General features: G+C 34.0%; 1 protein-coding gene across 3 annotated transcripts in view; it reads left to right on the plus strand.

The window, feature by feature from the left end:
- ift122 (intraflagellar transport 122 homolog (Chlamydomonas)) overlaps positions 1-17,919 on the plus strand; it is a 221,434-nt gene that overhangs the window by 80,867 nt on the left and 122,648 nt on the right. For 2 of the 3 annotated variants that reach the window (XM_073072604.1, XM_073072606.1), the window contains exon 13: positions 6,406-6,570. The exons of the other annotated variant lie outside the window; for it this stretch is intronic. In XM_073072604.1, coding sequence (XP_072928705.1) covers positions 6,406-6,570 — 165 coding nt within the window. The remainder of the gene's footprint in view (positions 1-6,405; positions 6,571-17,919) is intronic. 3 annotated transcript variants of the gene reach the window in all.

The following is a 17,919-nucleotide window of genomic DNA, read 5'->3' on the forward strand; positions in this document are numbered from 1 at the left end:
CGCCAAGTGTGAATTGTTGCACTTTGGGAAATCAAATCTAAAAAGACTACACTATTAATGGTGAGACCCTCAGCAATGTTGATGGGCAGAGGGATCTTGGAGTCCAAGTTCATAGCTCCCTCAAAGTGGCTACGTAGGTTGATAGGCTGGTAAAGACATACGGGGGGGACGTCACGTGATGATGTAGGATCGAGACGCGGGAACCCAGCTCTCCTGTAAAAAATCAGTAAATTAATGTTTAGGTGAAGAAAAGTTAGTCAATACTTTCTAAAAGTTACTTATAAACTACTCCGGACTGTTTCAAATTATGCCTCACAAACAGAAGATGAAGAAAACTACTACCGTGAAGACAACGCAAGTTGGAACAGAATCAAGGCCCACTTCTGCCAAAGAACCGGGGGCTCAGGTACATTTTACCTCCGGCGATACAGAACAGGAAACTGCGGCAACATCGACCATTTCTAAAGAAAAAGACCAACGAGAACTACGCAAACGTGAAGGAAGGAGCATGCGCAAACGAGAGCAACCTGAACTACAAATCCCAGTTATGATTGAAATCGAAAGTGAATCTGAGGTAGATTCAGATTCTCTGGAAGAATCAGACGAAGATGGAGGTAAAAGTTTTTCTGGAAATATAGAAAAGACTTTGATGCAAATAATGCGTAAATTAGAAAAATTAAACGCATTAAAAGTAATTAAAAAATGATAAATATGGAGATTATGTTTGATAAAATGACAAAAAGACAGGAAAAAATGGAAAAGAGAATGATAGATTTAGAAGCTACAACGGAAGACATGGTTGAAAGAATGAATAAAATGGAAGATGATATTACTGCCTGGACATCAGAAAGAAAACAATTGTTGGAAAAAATGGATAAGCTTGAAAATTTTAGTAGACAAAACAATATTAAAATTGTTGGACTTAAAGAAGGTATAGAAGGAGAAGATCCAATAATTTTTTTTCAAAAATGGATCCCTGAAAACTTGGAAATGGAAGGAGAAACTCTAATTGAAATTGAAAGGGCTCATAGAGCCTTAAGGTCAAGACCTCAAGCTGATCAAAATCCACGATCAATTTTGATAAAATGCTTAAGATACCAAGATAAAGAAAAGATCCTGAAGGCGGCTGCCCAATGTGCCAAAAAGAGAAACGGGCCATTGATGATAGAAGGGAAAGCAATTCTTTTCTATTCTGATATAAGTTATAACCTTTTGAAGAGAAAGAAGGAATTTAATCCAGCGAAAAAAGCTTTATGGGAAAAGGGTTATAAATTTATAATGTGTCACCCAGTAACACTGATAATTTTTTTGGAGGATGGAAAAAGAAGATTTTTTACCGATTATCGAGAAGCGGAGAAGTTCGCACAAAAACTCCCAATTATTCACTAACTACACATAGAGATTTCCAAGCATAATGGATTAAAGATGAAGACAGAGACAGTGAATGGAAGTGATGGACATTTAAGGATGATATGGGGAGAAAGGCAAAATTTGAGAAATACTAATTGAGAATAGTATTTTTTTGTCTTCTTTTATATATATACTTTTTTATGTTGCGGGGGGGCTGAGGAGCTTTGGATCGATTACTGCGGGATTCATGTGTGTAATCATGGCGATAGCCATGACCCGTACAACAGAGGGGGGTAATGTTGTGTTCTTTTTTTTTTCACAACATTAGTAGGGGGGTATTTTGTTTTTTTTCTTTATACTCTATTTTTCTTCTATCTTTCTGCCTGGATGATCGGTGGGGACACACATAGCAACATGGAGAATTTTTAAAAGATTCCCCAAGATACCACGAAAGTTGAAAGATTAGGTATTATTATAGATTGGAGTAACACAATTAAAAATAATGACTAATTTACTGAATTTTTAAAGTTTTAATGTTAATGGGCTTAATGGACTGGTGAAAAGAAAAAGAATCTTGACATACGTTAAAAAAATGAAAATAGATATAGCTTTTTTACAAGAAACACACTTAACAGAGATAGAACATCAGAAATTAAAAAGAGATTGGGTTTGGAAATGTTATTGCAGCTTCATTTAATTCAAAGGCGAGAGGAGTTGCAATTTTGGTTAATAAAAATTTACCAATTAAAATACAAAACATATTAATTGATTCTGCGGGGAGATATGTAATTATACATTGTCAAATTTTTTCAGAACTATGGACTGTTATGAATATTTATGCACCAAATGAAAATGATATAAAATTTATACAAGAGGTCTTTTTGAATTTGGCTAACGCACATGACAAAATATTAATAGGTGGAGATTTTAACTTTTGTCTAGATCCAGTTTTAGATAGATCAACAAAGGTTGTCACAAAATCAAAAGTAGCAAAATTAACTCTATCATTGATGAAAGATTTAAATTTGATTGATATATGGAGAAGAATTAGAGGTTCTAACCAAAACCAAATTCATTTTATTCAAATAGACATAAAACATATTCAAGGATAGATTTTTTCCTATTATCAACGAATATTCAAGACAGAGTGAAAATATGGAATATAAAGCGAGAATATTGTCAGATCATTCTCCTTTGATAATGACAATGATAATGATAGATAAAGAGGAATCAATTTATAGATGGAGATTTAATTCAATATTACTAAAACGTCAAGATTTTTGTGATTTTATGAAAAAGCAGATTCAGTTCTTTTTAGATACAAATTCACATTCAGTTGATGATAAATTTATATTGTGGGAAGCAATGAAGGCATATTTGAGAGGCCAGATAATGTTATACTTCTAAAATTAAGAAGGAATATATGATAGAAATAGATCAATTGGAAAAAGAGATTACAAAATTAGAAAAAGAATCTCTAAGATGTATGACAGAAGAAAAATGAAGACAACTTATTCACAAGAAGTTACAATATAATACACTTCAGACATATTGAACAGAAAAAGCAATTATGAGAACTAAACAGAGATATTATGAACGAGGTGAAAGATCACATAAGGTCCTTGCATGGCAGTTAAAAACAGACCAGACTTCTAAAACGATAAATGCAATTCGAACAAGAGTAAATAAAGTTACTTATAAACCTTTAGAAATTAATGAAACTTTCAAGAATTTTTATTCTGAATTGTATAAATCAGAATCACAAAATGATAATGTCAAGATAGAAAGGTTTTTATCGCAAATAACTCTTCCAAAATTGAATACAGAAGAACAGAAGGGATTAGATATGCCTTTTACATTAAAAGAGGTCGAAGAAGCTCTAGGATAATTTCAAAGTAATAAATCTCCAGGAGAAGATGGTTTTCCGCCTGAATTTTATAAAAGATTTAAAGATTTATTAATTCCTCCTTTTATGGAGTTAATACATCAAGCGGAAAGAACGCATAAACTTCCAGAATCTTTTTCGACACCTCTTTTAATAGTATTGCCAAAAAAAATAGAGATCTTTTAAAGCCAACATCATATAGACCTTTGTTAAACACTGATTATAAAATAATAGCAAAAATCTTATCTAACAGATTATCTAAGTACTTACCAAAATTAATACATATGGATCAAACAGGATTTATTAAAAATAGACAATCGGCAGATAATGTAACTCGGTTATTTAGTATATTTCATTTGGCTCAAAAGAGGGAGGAAATGAGTGTGGCAGTTGCTTTAGATGCAGAAAAAGCATTTGATAGATTGGAATGGGATTTTTTATTTAAGGTATTGGAAAAATATGGATTAGGAGTATCTTTTATAAAATGGATTAAAACCTTAAATACTAATCCCAAAGCTAAAGTAGTGATAAATGGTCAAATTTCAACACCATTTCAGTTAACGAGGTCAACTAGGCAAGGTTGTCCATTATCACCTGCTTTATTTGTGTTGGCGATAGAACCATTAGCTGAATTAATTAGAATGGACCCAGATATTAAGGGTTTCAGAGTTAACCAGGAGGAATACAAGATTAACTTATTTGCTGATGATGTTCTGCTTTATTTAACAAACCCATTGCATTCGTTGCGTAAATTATTCTCTAGATTAGAAGAATATGGGAAAATATCAGGTTACAAAATAAATTGGGATAAAAGTGAAATTTTACCTCTTACTAAAGGAGATTATAGTCAATGTCGATTAATAACTCAATTTAGATGGCCGACAAACAGTATAAAATATTTAGGTATAAGAGTTGATAATGATATAAAGAACTTATATAAATTAAATTATTTACCATTATTGAAAAAAATTCAAGAAGATCTTGATAAATGGATGATATTACCAATAACATTAGTAGGTAGAGTAAATACCATAAAAATGAATATATTCCCTAGACTACAATACTTATTCCAATTACTACCAATACAACTACCCCAGAAGTTTTTTCAAGAGTTAAATAAGTATGTGAGGAAGTTTCTTTGGAAAGGTAAGATGTCAAGAATATCGTTGGAAAAATTGACATGGAAATTTGATCTAGGATGGTTACAACTTCCAAATTTTAAGAATTATTATAAAGCAAATCAACTTAGATTTATTGCATCTTTTTTTGAGAAAGATAGATAGCATGGATTAGAATAGAACTAGATAAAATAGGAGAAAATACACCAGAAGATTTTATATATATGAATGGGAATCTAAATGGATACGGGAAAAGAAAGAATCTCCTATATTAAAACATTTGATTGACTTATGGAATAAGATAAATGTTGATGATGAGACAAAGAAATCTTTATTAGCAAAGAGATCTTTAATTCAAAATAGACATTCCTTTTACAATGGATAATCAACTTTTATATAATTGGTTTCAAAAAGGGATTAGATATATAGGAGATTGTTTTGAAGGAGGTATATTAATGTCATTTGATCAATTAAAGAATAAATATAAAGTATCAAACAACACTCTTTTTTGTTACTTCCAATTAAGGGCTTATTTAAGAGAAAAATTAGGTCAAACAATGTTATTGCCGAAATCTAATGAAGTAGAAACTTTAATTCAAAAAGGAAAAACTAAAAAATTTATTTCTTGTATGTATAGCTTGATTCAAAAACAGGCAATTAAACAAGGAATCCATAAGTCAAGACAAAAATGGGAAAGTGACTTGAATATTAAAATTGAAGAAACAAATTGGTCAAGACTATGTCTTGATAGTATGACAAATACAATAAATGTCCGGTTAAGATTAGTGCAATATAATTTTTTACATCAATTATATATTACACCACAAAAAATAAATAAATTAAATCCAAATTTATCTGATCAGTGTTTCTGATGTAACCAAGAAATCGGTACTTTTTTACATTCTACTTGGTCTTGTTCTAAAATTCAAACTTTTTGGACAAATTTAAGAGTTTTATTGGAACACAACTTCCACATAATCCAATATTATTTTTATTAGGTGATATTGAAGGGATAAAATCGAAACCCAAATTGAATAAATATCAGAAAGAATTCATAAAAATTGCACTGGCAGTAGCCAAAAAGGCTATTGCAGTTATTTGGAAATCGGATTCATACTTAAGTATAGATCGTTGGAAGAATGAAATTTCCAGCTGTATTCCACTTGAAAAAATTACTTATAATTTAAGAGATAAATATGAAACATTTTTGAAAATTTGGCGCTCTTATTTACAAAAGACAGGATTAAATATATAGGTGCTCCGAAGATAAAATAATTGGTTATTTGGGGAAAGCAATAAATATATATACTAAAGTTATTACGAACTTCGTGGAGCATGTGGGGATCTTCCGATATCCAGGCACTCTCTCTTTCTTTCTTTTTTTTTCTTTTTCTTTTTTTCTATAGGGATGTTAGAGGGAGGGGCTAAGGGGAGGGGGGAGGGTATATATATATTTTTTCTTTCTGTAATCATTTGAAAACTCAATAAAAAAAGTTTTTAAAAAAAGAAGACATACGGCATGCTTGCCTTTAGTAGTCAAGCAATTTAGTTCAAGAGTAATGAAGTTATGTTGTGGCTTTAAAAACTATTTAGGTTACATCTGGGTTATTACATTCAGTTCTGATCACCTCATTATAGGAAGGGTGTGGAGACCTAGAAGAGGGTGCAGAAAGCATTTACTAGGAGCTGGAAAAACCTAGGGCAGGCAGCACTGATGGAGAATGAAATAGGGTTATGTTTCAAGTTAATGACTGTTATCAGAGCAGGGTGAACTGAGGGAAGAACCATGCATTTAAAAGAAGGAGGGCTGGAGAAAACAAAGGGTAAATGTGAAAGGAGGAAATCCAGATGACAAAAAAGTGCTGTCTGTGAGAGGGTGGTGGAAGTTTTTTAAATCATGGCAGGTCTTTCTGGAGAACTTGTAAATAGAAGGAAGTGAATGAATGAAAAAATAATCCCTGCAACTGCGACAGAACTTTGCAGCAGCTGAAGTTTTTTTTTGTTTTTGGAAATGCTTTATCTGTTAATATGTACCTTATTTGTTCATTATAGATTCTGAAAATATTTGTTGACAATCCCTTTGCGATTGTGCTTCTGAAGCAAGCTACATCTGTACGCTGTTTAGACATGAGCATGTCTCGCAACAAGCTGGCTGTGGTGGATGAGCACAACACATGCCTTGTATATGATTTAAGTACCAAGGAACTTCTTTTCCAGGTATGTTAGGTATAGTCGTGATGTAATATTCACTTTTAGTTGTATGTTGTAACATACTTTTTCTCAGTTGCAGACTTGTAATTGTAAATCTGTCTGTCCCTGAACCATTTTCTTTCCTGTTAAACTCTACTGTGTCCTTGACGCTCACCTCTGTTGTAAGTGGGAGGAATTTGTGGATTTGATTGTCATTGAGATTGAGGAAAAGAAATGCCCAGCCAGAGTGTTGTTGATTGGTCAAAATTATGGACTGAGTTTAGAATGTGGATGAAAGTAATGTGCAACTGCCCTCCACTGATTGTATGTTTCTGAAGGAGATTACCCTGTTTTATCCAGTTTCTTTCCTCCTTGTTTTCTAACTGGTTTAACTTTGTTTGAGTCATAGTGTTGTACAGCAGAGAAATTGGTCCTTCAGCCCACCATGTCCATGCTGACCTTTTAGCACATCCTCACTAATCCCATTTGCTTGCATCAGGACCCTATCCTTCTATGCTTTGTGTATCTAAATGTCTCTTAAAGTTAGTAATTATATCTGATACTACCACGATAGGGTCTTTTAAGAGACTTTTGGATAGTACATGAAGCTTAGAAAAATAGAGGGCAGTAGGTAAGCCTAGTAATTTCTAGGGTAGGGACATGTTCAGCACAACCTTGTGGGCTGAAGGGCCTGTATTGTGCTGTAGGTTTTCTGTGTTTTCTATACCACCATGTCCTCTAACAGCATCTTCCATGCAATTCAAAGACTCTTGTAGACACTACCTTAATGCCTTTAGTAATTCTACATTCCACCACTGTCTCAGGCAGTCCATTCCAGGTCCACTTGCTGGAAAAAGTTTCTACTCAGATACTGTCTAAATCTCTTATCCCTTACTCTGAAATTTATGCACTCTAGTGTTTTCTGTTTCTGCTATGAGGAGAAGATTCCTGCAGTTAATCCTATATATACCCTTCATAATTTTATATATCTCACTAATGACTCCTCTTAATCTCCTCTACTCCAGGAAAAACAGATCTAGTCTTTCCCAGGTAGCATCTTGGTGAATGATTTCTGCTCTCTTTCCAGTACTGTCATATCCTTAGTAAAGGGTGTTGAAGGGAATTCTACTAGTGCTCTGACTCTACTTCAGCTGAAATCTGACTATAGTAATAGAAGAACACAGAACAATACAGCACAGTACAGGCCATTCGGCCCACAGTGTTGTGCAGACCCTTAAACCCTGCCTCCCATATAACCCTCCACCTTAAATTCCTCCATATACCTATCTAGTAGTCTCTTAAATTTCACTAGTGTATCTGCCTCCACCACTGACTCAGGCAGTGCATTCCACGCACCAACCACTCTCTGAGTAAAAAAAACCTTCCTCTAATATCCCCCTTGAACTTTCCTCCCCTTACCTTAAAACCATGTCCTGTTGTATTGAGCAGTGGGGAAGAGGCTCTGGCTGTCCACTCTGTCTATTCCTCTTAATATCTTGTATACCTCTATCATGTCTCCTCTCATCCTCCTTCTCTCCAGAGAGTAAAGTCCTAGCTCCCTTAGTCTCTGATCATAATGCATACTCTCTAAACCAGGCAGCATCCTGGTAAATCTCCTCTTACCCTTTCCAATGCTTTCACATCCTTCCTATAGTGAGGCGACCAGAACTGGACATAGTACTCCAAGTGTGGCCTAACCAGAGTTTCATAGAGCTGTATCATTGCCCCGCGACTCTTAAACTCTATCCCTCGACTTATGAAAGCTAAACTTTCTTAACTACCCTATCTATCTGTGAGACAACTTTCAGGGATCTGTGGACATGTATCCCCAGATCTCTCTGCTCCTCCACACTCCCAAGAATCCTGCCATTTACTTTGTACTCTGCCTTGGAGTGTGTCCTTCCAAAGTGTACCACCTCACACTTCTCCGGGTTGTACTCCATCTGCCACTTCTCAGCCCACTTCTGCATCCTATCAATGTCTCTCTGCAATCTTCGACAATATTCAACACTACCAACATTTGTGTCGTCTGCAAACTTGCCAACCCACCCTTCTACCCCTACATCCAGATCGTTAATAAAAGTCACGAAAAGTAGGGGTCCCAGAACCGATCCTTGTGGGACACCACTAGTCACAACCTTCCGGTCCAAATGTACCCCCTCCACCACAACCCTCTGCTTTCTGTAGGCAAGCCAATTCTGAATCCACCTGGCCAAACTTACCTGGATCCTTGATATGTAAAGTTCCTTGGAAATGTAAAGTTAGAGAACATGTCCTGTAGTCTCATACTCACCACCTGACTAATAAAGGCCAATATTGTTGTTACAGATTAACTGAATTCTGAAACTCACACTCATTCCTCAATCATACTTTATTTTTCTTGTGCACAAGGAGAACAAACTGGCCACTCTCATTACACTGTTCCGAAGTCTGAACAGATAAATTTTGTTTTAATTCAGAATTGATCATTTGGTAAACTGCAATTGTTTGAATTCCTTACTTGCAGGATCAATCATCATTCACAATGCAGGTGTTAAAAGTCATCAGAAACTATAAGCTAAGAACCGACAATACTTTAAAGTTAGTAACAAAATTGTCCTTTAGTTTGTGTGTTTCGCAGCCTTTTGTTGTATTCTTATCTTGTCGCCAGTAAGTGAAAATGGCTCCTGGAATCTGCTCTGCAAAGGGGAGCTGTGCTCTTTAAAGAACTTTCATGCACTCTATTTACAATCTATCCTTGCCTGGATACTATTTTAATCCTTGCCCTCATGCAGCTTCCTCTCTCCCTCCTTTTGACTCTGTAGAGAACAACAGGAGTCCTATACAACTCCTGCCCAGTCTTCCTTAACTTGTAGCTTCTAGCTGGGTTATGGACAGCTAAATCAGTGTTGTTCCAAATAAGAACTGGAATTCAGTTGTAAACAAAGTGCGACAGCGGAAACCTGATTGGATGTGACCTTACCAAACAGGAGGGACAGATGATGGGGATAGAGCACCACCAAACTAGACATGCCTAGGCATCATTCCTGATGAAGATGGCAGAGTTTGTAATCAAAATGTCAGTTAAAATAGGTACCTGTACCCTGCTGGAAGTCAGAGAAGTGTTTATTCATTATATATGCTGTTACGTTCCCAGTAACCGGGTAACTTACCAGCAAAGATAGAGAGGTCCGCTGAAGCCTGATGATACTATTTTCAAACGTTTTTATTTATAAAGGGGCACAAACGTATGGTTAATACAAAACATTCAGATCATATACGTCGTCACAACTCAATCTAAAGCACAGGTATAGTAATAATCAATCAGAAATAAGCTCTATCATTGTCTAGGGGAATACTGAGTCCAATGGAATATAAAAGTCACTCATAAATTTCAGGCTTTTCCGTTTGGGAACCGCTGGCATTTCACATGTTGGAGAGAGAGAGTGAGTGGTGAGAAAGAAGGAACACTTGCCCGTCGTGTTTACGAAGAAAATCCCGGTTGTTAGTTAAAACGGTTTTCCTTTTGGTTTCAGCCACAGACTCCCGATCCGGAATCTAATGCACGTGGCTTCCTTCAAAATGGCTTCCCGCTCCGACGGGAAGCGCTATTGTGTCTTCTTCGTGTGTCTCCTTGGTGCGTCTGAGGCCCCGCCTCGGCAGCCCACCTTTTATCTGGACTGGCAGGGTTGTAGATGTCAATCAGGGTGGGGGTGAGGCAATCTTTTCCCCATCACCCAGCCCACGTTGCCCTGAGGGTTTGCACGTAGTCCAGTCCCTTATTCCACAAAGGTGTCTCCCAAGACAATGGCTATGTCCAAGGCTTTTGTCTGGCTGAGAGGCCAGCCCACATTCCAAACTGTAAGGCTGCTCTTTCTCTCTCGCGATTCTCACAAAGGAGGGGGCTGAGGTCATAACAATGCCAGGAAAGCACTACATCCTTTTTCAAAAAGTCATGTGCTAGCCAATTTGAAGGGCCACAATGCAGATTGCCACTATTTTGGCAGTGATGTCATGGATGGTCTGGCTCGTGTATCAAGTAACAATAAGGTTGTGTCAGTAGTTGGTTTTCCCAGCAGAGCTGAGACCATGTTCTTTCTTTATCAGTCTTTTTATTAATTAAATAAAAGCGGGTATATGTATAAATAAACAAGAGGAGAATTATATGCAATATCTATATCAGTAACAATACATATAAAAGGTAAAATAAACATTATCAAGATCATACATAGTATTAATCTAAGTGTATGTAATAAAGAAGAAGATAATTGATTCTCCTCTTATCCATGAAAAGAAAAAAAAGATAAAGAAACTTTTATAATTTTAATATACATAAAAAACCCCCACTAAACAAAAAAACAACAAAAAAGGGAGGGGAAAAAAGGGAACTGGGCAGCTTAAATTGAGAAGGAAAGCAAGAAAGAAGAAAGACTTTCTGATCAAATCCAACATTTCAAGAAGGTAACTGGAAAGCCATAAATCAAAGCATATGAAAATATTGAATAAAAGGTCACCAAGTTTCCTCAAATTTAAAGGATGTATCAAATGTCCGACTTCTTATTTTCTCTAAACTTAAACAGGACGTAATGGAAGTAAGCCAATAAAGAGCAGTAGGTGGATTAGAATCCTTCCATTTGAGCAAAATGGCTCTCTTAACCAGTAAAGTTGTAAAACTATCATCCGTTGAGCGGAAACAGGAATATATCCTGCTTCCGATGTAATGATCCCAAAAATTGCTGTAAATAAATTTGATAGTAGATCCAAATTCAAGGCTTTTGATAAAGTTTTAAAGACCTCTTTCCAAAAATTATCTATCTTGATACAAGACCAAAACATGTTAAAGTAGCCACCTCAATATTACATCTATCGCAAATAGGATTAATATTGGAAAAGATACGGGCTAATTTGTCCTTTGACATATGCGCCCGATGTACTACCTTGAACTGTATCAAGGAATGACGGGCACAAATAGATGAAGTATTTACCAAATGAGAAATTTTATCCCATTGATTATCTGAAAGTGACTCTCGAAATTCCAATTCCCACGCAGCTTTAATTTTATCATTAGATAACATACGCAAATTCAATAACCATTTATAAATTATAGATATCAGTCCTTATTGAAATGGTTTATCCTGAAAAAGAGTATCTATTATATTGGGTGAATAAGCCGAGGGAAAATTTGGAAGTAAACTACGTTAAAAAATTCCTTGGAGATTGTTCTGCATTCCCCAGTGTGTTTTTAAGGATTAAGTATAAACACTTTTTCTCTGAACTTTTATGTTGGATATGGGGAGCAAGATATTGTAGAGAAAAACGGACCAGTGCTGGCCTTTTGGCCCATATTGTTCTGCTTACCCTTCAGTTTCTTTTATGATCAATTTAATACTTATGTCCTCTAGAGAATTCTATTCGTCTTTCACTATGAGCCTATTCAGGAGCTTCTTGAATGTCCTTGTTGTGTCTGCCTCTATGACTACCCATGGTAGATCTTTTCACATACCCACTGGTCTATGAAAAAAAATATCTCTGAGATCCTTATACTTTCTTCTGATCACCGTAAAATTGTGTCCTCTTGTATTAACCACTTCAGCTGGGAATCTGTTCCATGTTTTAATGATTATCTAGCCTTACCAGTTTCTATGGTTTCAGCACAATAATCCTCTGTAAAGTAATGGAAGGCATTAAAGTAAACTGATATTTAAATTGCATATATATTAGTTAGAAGTAAGGCCTGTAAGTGGGCAGAAGAACCAGTTAACATGACTTGATGGGTCATGTTGCTATGTTGCTTTGTAGTGTTAGGCTTTTTATACTTAGCAAAATATTTTTTTTCCTTTGTAGGGCTTTTTTATTTTAGGGCTGTGTGTTGTCTTTTTTTGTAACTGGGAGGAATTAAGGAAAGCTTTTTAAAAGCAGTATTATAACATGGGCAGCTCTCTTTTTATTCTATGGGGAGGCATTTCGGCTTTTTTTTGCCGAATTCCAGGCTTTTTGGGGTGGTGGGAGGATTGGGGTTCATTTTAATTTACAGGATCAATTGTAAGATTAATTTTAGTTTTCTTTTTGGTATTTTTTTCCCATTACGGAGCTCTGGAGATTGCATATTTTGTGTATGGTTGTACTTATCACCACCAGTTTTGGTTAGCCTACACTGGTATGCGTTCATTTATATGTTAAGTAAAATTAAAAAAAATTTATGGCAATTAAACAGATAAATGTTATAAGTTGGTATGTACGTGGTTGGAATCATCCTATTAAGCGAAAGAAGACTTTTTAAATCATTAATCGATTCCAACCCGATATAATGTTTGTTCAAGAAACGCATATCAAAACGGGCGATCAAAATAGGTGTTTTTAAATGTGGAAGGGCCTTCAATTTCACGCTACTTGTCAAAATAAAACAAAGGGAGTATCTATTTTTATTAAATGTAATATTTTATTTATCCAAGAAGATATTGTGTCAGATATTAATGGTAGATTTTTAATTGTTAAACGAACAATTTGTAATAGAAAAATTGTTCTGGTTAACCTATATGGACCTAATGTAGATTATCCTTTCTTATTTTAAAAATGTATTTGCTTTATTGCCAGATGTAAATGAATATATGTTGTTAATGGGTGGTGATTTTAACTGTTTAAATCCTTTGATTGACAAGAGTTCAACCAATCAACGGCTTTCGAGTTGTTCTGCATCACTTATTAACTCTTTTCTAATTGATTGGTTGAAATTTGGAGACATTTACATCCTAATGATAGAGATTATTCTTTTTTTCCACACATTCACAAAGAATATTCGAGAATCGATTACTTTATAGTTGATCCCTGATTTTTGTCCAAGGTCCAGAAATGTGAATATGATGCTATAGTTCTTTCGGATCATGCGCCTTTAAGTTTAGCTTTTGAATTGAATGATGCCGCTATTGCATATTTGCCCTGGAGTTTTCCAGAAAATTTATTACAAAGTCTGAACTTTGTCAAATTTATTGAGACTCAGATAAAAGATTTTTTTCTTAACAATACGGGAGATGTATCGAAATTGATTATATGGGACACATCTAAAGCATATTTGCGTGGTCAGATAATTTCCTATTCAGCTAAGCTTAAGAAACAGACACAAACAGAGTCAGATAAGATTTCCAAACAAATTAAAGACTTGAATAATATTTATGCGGTTTCTCCTAACATTGATTTATTTAAACAAAGAGTTGAACTCCAATCGCAAAACAATTTATTATTAACTTATCCTATTGAAAGTAATTTGCTTAAATTGAAAAGTCAATTTTATGTGTTTGGAGATAAAAATGATAAGCTATTAGCATCTCAATTAAAAGCAGCTAGAGCTAAAAGACAAATTTTAAAAATTCGTGAGGGAGATGGTAGTTTAGCATGCAATTATGAAGATATTAATAAAATTTTTCAAGACTTTTATATGGAACTTTATAAATCTCAGTTTCTAGTTCATTCTTCCAAAATTAATGCCTTTTTACAAAGGATTGATTTTCCTCAAATTTCTGTTGAAGATCAACAAAATCTTGATGCTCCTATTACTGAAAGCAAAATTCAGAAAGCTATTTTTTCAATGCAATCTGGTAAAGCTCCTGGACTGGATGGTAATTCTGTAGGATTTTATTTAAAAATTTTGAAAAATTGCTCTTCATATATATTGGAAACGCTTAAAGATTCTTTTTTGATAGGAGAGTTACCTCCCACATTTTATGAAGCTTCTATTTCTTTAATTCTTCAGAAAGATAAAGATTCTACTGACTGTGCTTCATATAGACCTATTTCATTATTAAATGTGGATACTAAAATTCTCTCAAAAATAATGGCTAATCGGCTGGAGAACATTTCAGCTAAAATTATTTCTCAAGATCAAACAGGTTTTGTAAAGGGTCGTTATTCCTTTTCTAATGTTCGGAGACTGCTAAATGTTATATATTCATCCTTTTCTAAGGCTCCCCAGTGTGTCATCTCTCTTGATGCTGAAAAGGCATTTGACAGAGTTGAATAGAAATACTTATTTAATGTTTTAGAGAAATTCGGCTTTGGTATTAATTTTAATAAGTGGATTAGAATTATATTTAAAAGTCCTATTGCTACTGTTATTACTAACAATTGCAGATCTCCTTTTTTTCGGCTTTCATGGGGTACGAGACAAGGATGTCCGTTAAGTCCTTTGTTATTTAATTTGGTGCTGGAACCCTTGGCTATTGCACTTCATGAAGCTAAAGATATTCATGGAATTCTTATAAATGGGACTGTTCATCAGATTTCTCTTTATGCTGATGATCTTTTAGTTTATATTTTGAATCCTGAAGAATCTATTCCTAGTTTATTGAAACTATTAAATGATTTTGGAACGTTTTCGGGATATAAACTAAACCTTCATAAAAGTGAATTATTTCCCCTAAATGATTCTGCTTCTATATATGATGACATTTCTTTTAGAGTTACGGACTCATTTAAATATTTAGGTATTGTTATGACTAAAAACCAAAAAGATCTTTATAAAGCTAATTTGGTTCCTTTAGTGGATTTTATGAAGCAATTATTTTGTAGATGGAATCCACTTACACTTTTGTTAGTTGGCCGAATTCATGCAGTCAAAATGATGATTTTACCAAAATTTTTATATGTATTTCAAAATATCCCTATTTTTTTAACTAAGAAGTTCTTCGATCAGGTTGACTCCATTATTTCATCTTTTGTTGGGAATAATAAAAGACCAAGAATTGCTAAATATCATTTACAAAAATTAGAAAAAGATGGAGGTCTTGCTTTGCGTAATTTAAGAATGTATCATTGGGCTGTAAATATACGTTATATGTGTTTTTGGTTATATTGGGCTGATAGAGATGAACGACCTCCGTGGGCTGATTTGGAATTGAATGCTGTGAAGCAGTTTCACTTAACCTCATTATTCGGAGCTTCTCAGCCTGCACAACTGGCCACAATTACTAATTTAAGTTTACATCCTGTGATTAAGCAGTCATTACAAATTTGGTTCCAGTTTCGTAATTTTTTTAATCTTAAAATATATAAACTTTTTAGTTTAATTTATGGAAATTATTTATTTAAACCTTCATTAAGTGATCCTATTTTTCTTCTTTGGAGGATTTGTTCCAAGATGGCCGACTGATGTCTTTTGAGAAATTAGTAACTAAATGCTCTCTCTCATATTCACATTTTCTGCAATATCTTCAGGTCATACACTTCTTACAAAAATACTTAAGTAATTTTCCATATGTACAAGATTCTGGCCTGTTAGATATTATTTTAAAAATGAATCCTTTAGTGAAGGGTTTTATTGGGAAGATTTATAATTTATTGTTACAACAGCACAATTATCCTTCACTTAAGATTAAGCAAGATTGGGAGAGGGAGCTTTAACATGACCCTGATAACAGAAGATTGGTTGCAGATTTTGAAGTTGGTCAATTCTTCTTCGATTTGTGCCAATCACTCTTTAATTCAATTTAAAATTGTACATTGTTACTATCTGACAAAGGAGAGACTGTCTAAAGTGTTTCCTAATGTTGATAGTCAGTGTGACAGATGTAAAACTGAGACAGCCACATTGACACATATGTTTTGGTTGTGTTCTGTATTGAAACATTTTTGGAAGTCTATTTTCTCTACAATTTCTAAAGCTTTAAAAATTAATTTACAACCTAATAAATCGACGGTTTTATTTGGTATAATCCCTCAATATATTCATGGTATTTCTCCATCAGACCAACATGTAATTGCATTTGTTACATTATTGGCCAGAAGGGCTATTTTGTTGAAATGGAAAGATGCTTCTGCCCTTACTTTAATACAATGGTTTTCTCAGGTGATGTTATGTCAGTTTGGAGAAAATCAGAAGTCCAACTTTTGATCCTCGATTTGATTTTGAGAAAAGGTGGGGTTCATTCACCCGCTGCTATCATCTGATTTGAGTTAATTAATATGGTTTCCTTCCGATTTTTAAAAAATGGATTTGAGTTAGTGGATTGGTATTTTTTTTATATGGAAGCTTGTATGATGTATAGCTCCGGGGTTGTGCTCCCAATGGTTTTTTTTCCTTTTTCCATCTTTTTATTATCATTATTAATAACAACAAAATAAAATTGATACATAGATAATGAGATTACACGCATACATATTTCAACTAACTATAATAGATTACAAGAGCAATGATTACAGTATAAATGAGTATTCCCACATCATAAATGATACAATATACAAATAGACAAGGCAAACTAAAAACTAATCTAAAAATCTAATAACTAATAGAAGAGAAAAAAAAGAGAAAAAGAAAAAATAAAAAGAAAAAAAAGGGCTGTTTATAATATCTCACAAAAATACAAAATCATCAGTGTCGTCAACTCCGATCCTCTTGACATATATGCAATCAAAACTGGAAAATCAAATAGGCCTGGAACAGGGTCCTATTACATCATATGAAAATATTGAATAAATGGTCTCCATATCTTTTCAAATTTAGTAGAAGTGTCAAATACACCACTTCTAATTTTTTCTAAATTTAAACATAACATAGTTTGAGAAAGCCAATGAAATACAGTAGGATTAATTTCCTTCCAATTCAACAAAATAGATCTTCTTGCCATTAGTGTAAGAAATGCAATCATTCAACAAGCGGAAGAGGATAAATGAAGTAAGTCCATCATTGGTAAACCAAAAATTGCGGTAATAGGATGGGGTTGTAAATCAATGTTCAATACCGCAGAGATAATATCAAAAATATCTTTCCAATATTTTTTCAAAAGCGGACACGACCAGAACATATGAGTTAGAGATGCTATTTCAGATTGACATCTATCACAAATAGGATTTATATAGGAATAAAAATGAGCCAATTTATCCTTGGACATATGAGCCCTGTGTACAACCTTAAACTGTGTTAATGAATGTTTAGCACATATAGATGATGTATTAACTAATTGAAGAATTTTATCCCAATTCTCAATAGGAATAATAATGTTGAGCTCTCTTTCCCAATCATTTTTTGTCTTATAAAGGGGCTCTGAACGTATCTTCATAATTATATTATAAAGTTTTGATATAAGCCCTTTCTGAAAGGGGTTTAATTCAAACAAATTCTCCAAAATGCCTAAAGACACAAAGTTTGGAAAAGTAGGAAGTACAGTATTTTAAAAATTCCTAATCTGTAAATATCTAAAAAAATGAAATCTAGGCAAATTATATTTATTAGATAACTGCTCAAAAGACATAAAACAATTATCCAAAAATAAGTCAGAAAATCGTAGTATTCCTTTAGTCTTCCAAGCCAAAAAAGCTTGGTCTATAATTGAAGGGTGGAAAAAACAATTGGATACAATAGGAATATTTAAAACAAACTGAGTCAACCCAAAAAATTTCCGAAATTGA

The sequence above is a fragment of the Hemitrygon akajei genome, chromosome 19 (assembly GCF_048418815.1).
Source record: "Hemitrygon akajei chromosome 19, sHemAka1.3, whole genome shotgun sequence".
Lineage (NCBI taxonomy): Eukaryota > Metazoa > Chordata > Chondrichthyes > Myliobatiformes > Dasyatidae > Hemitrygon > Hemitrygon akajei.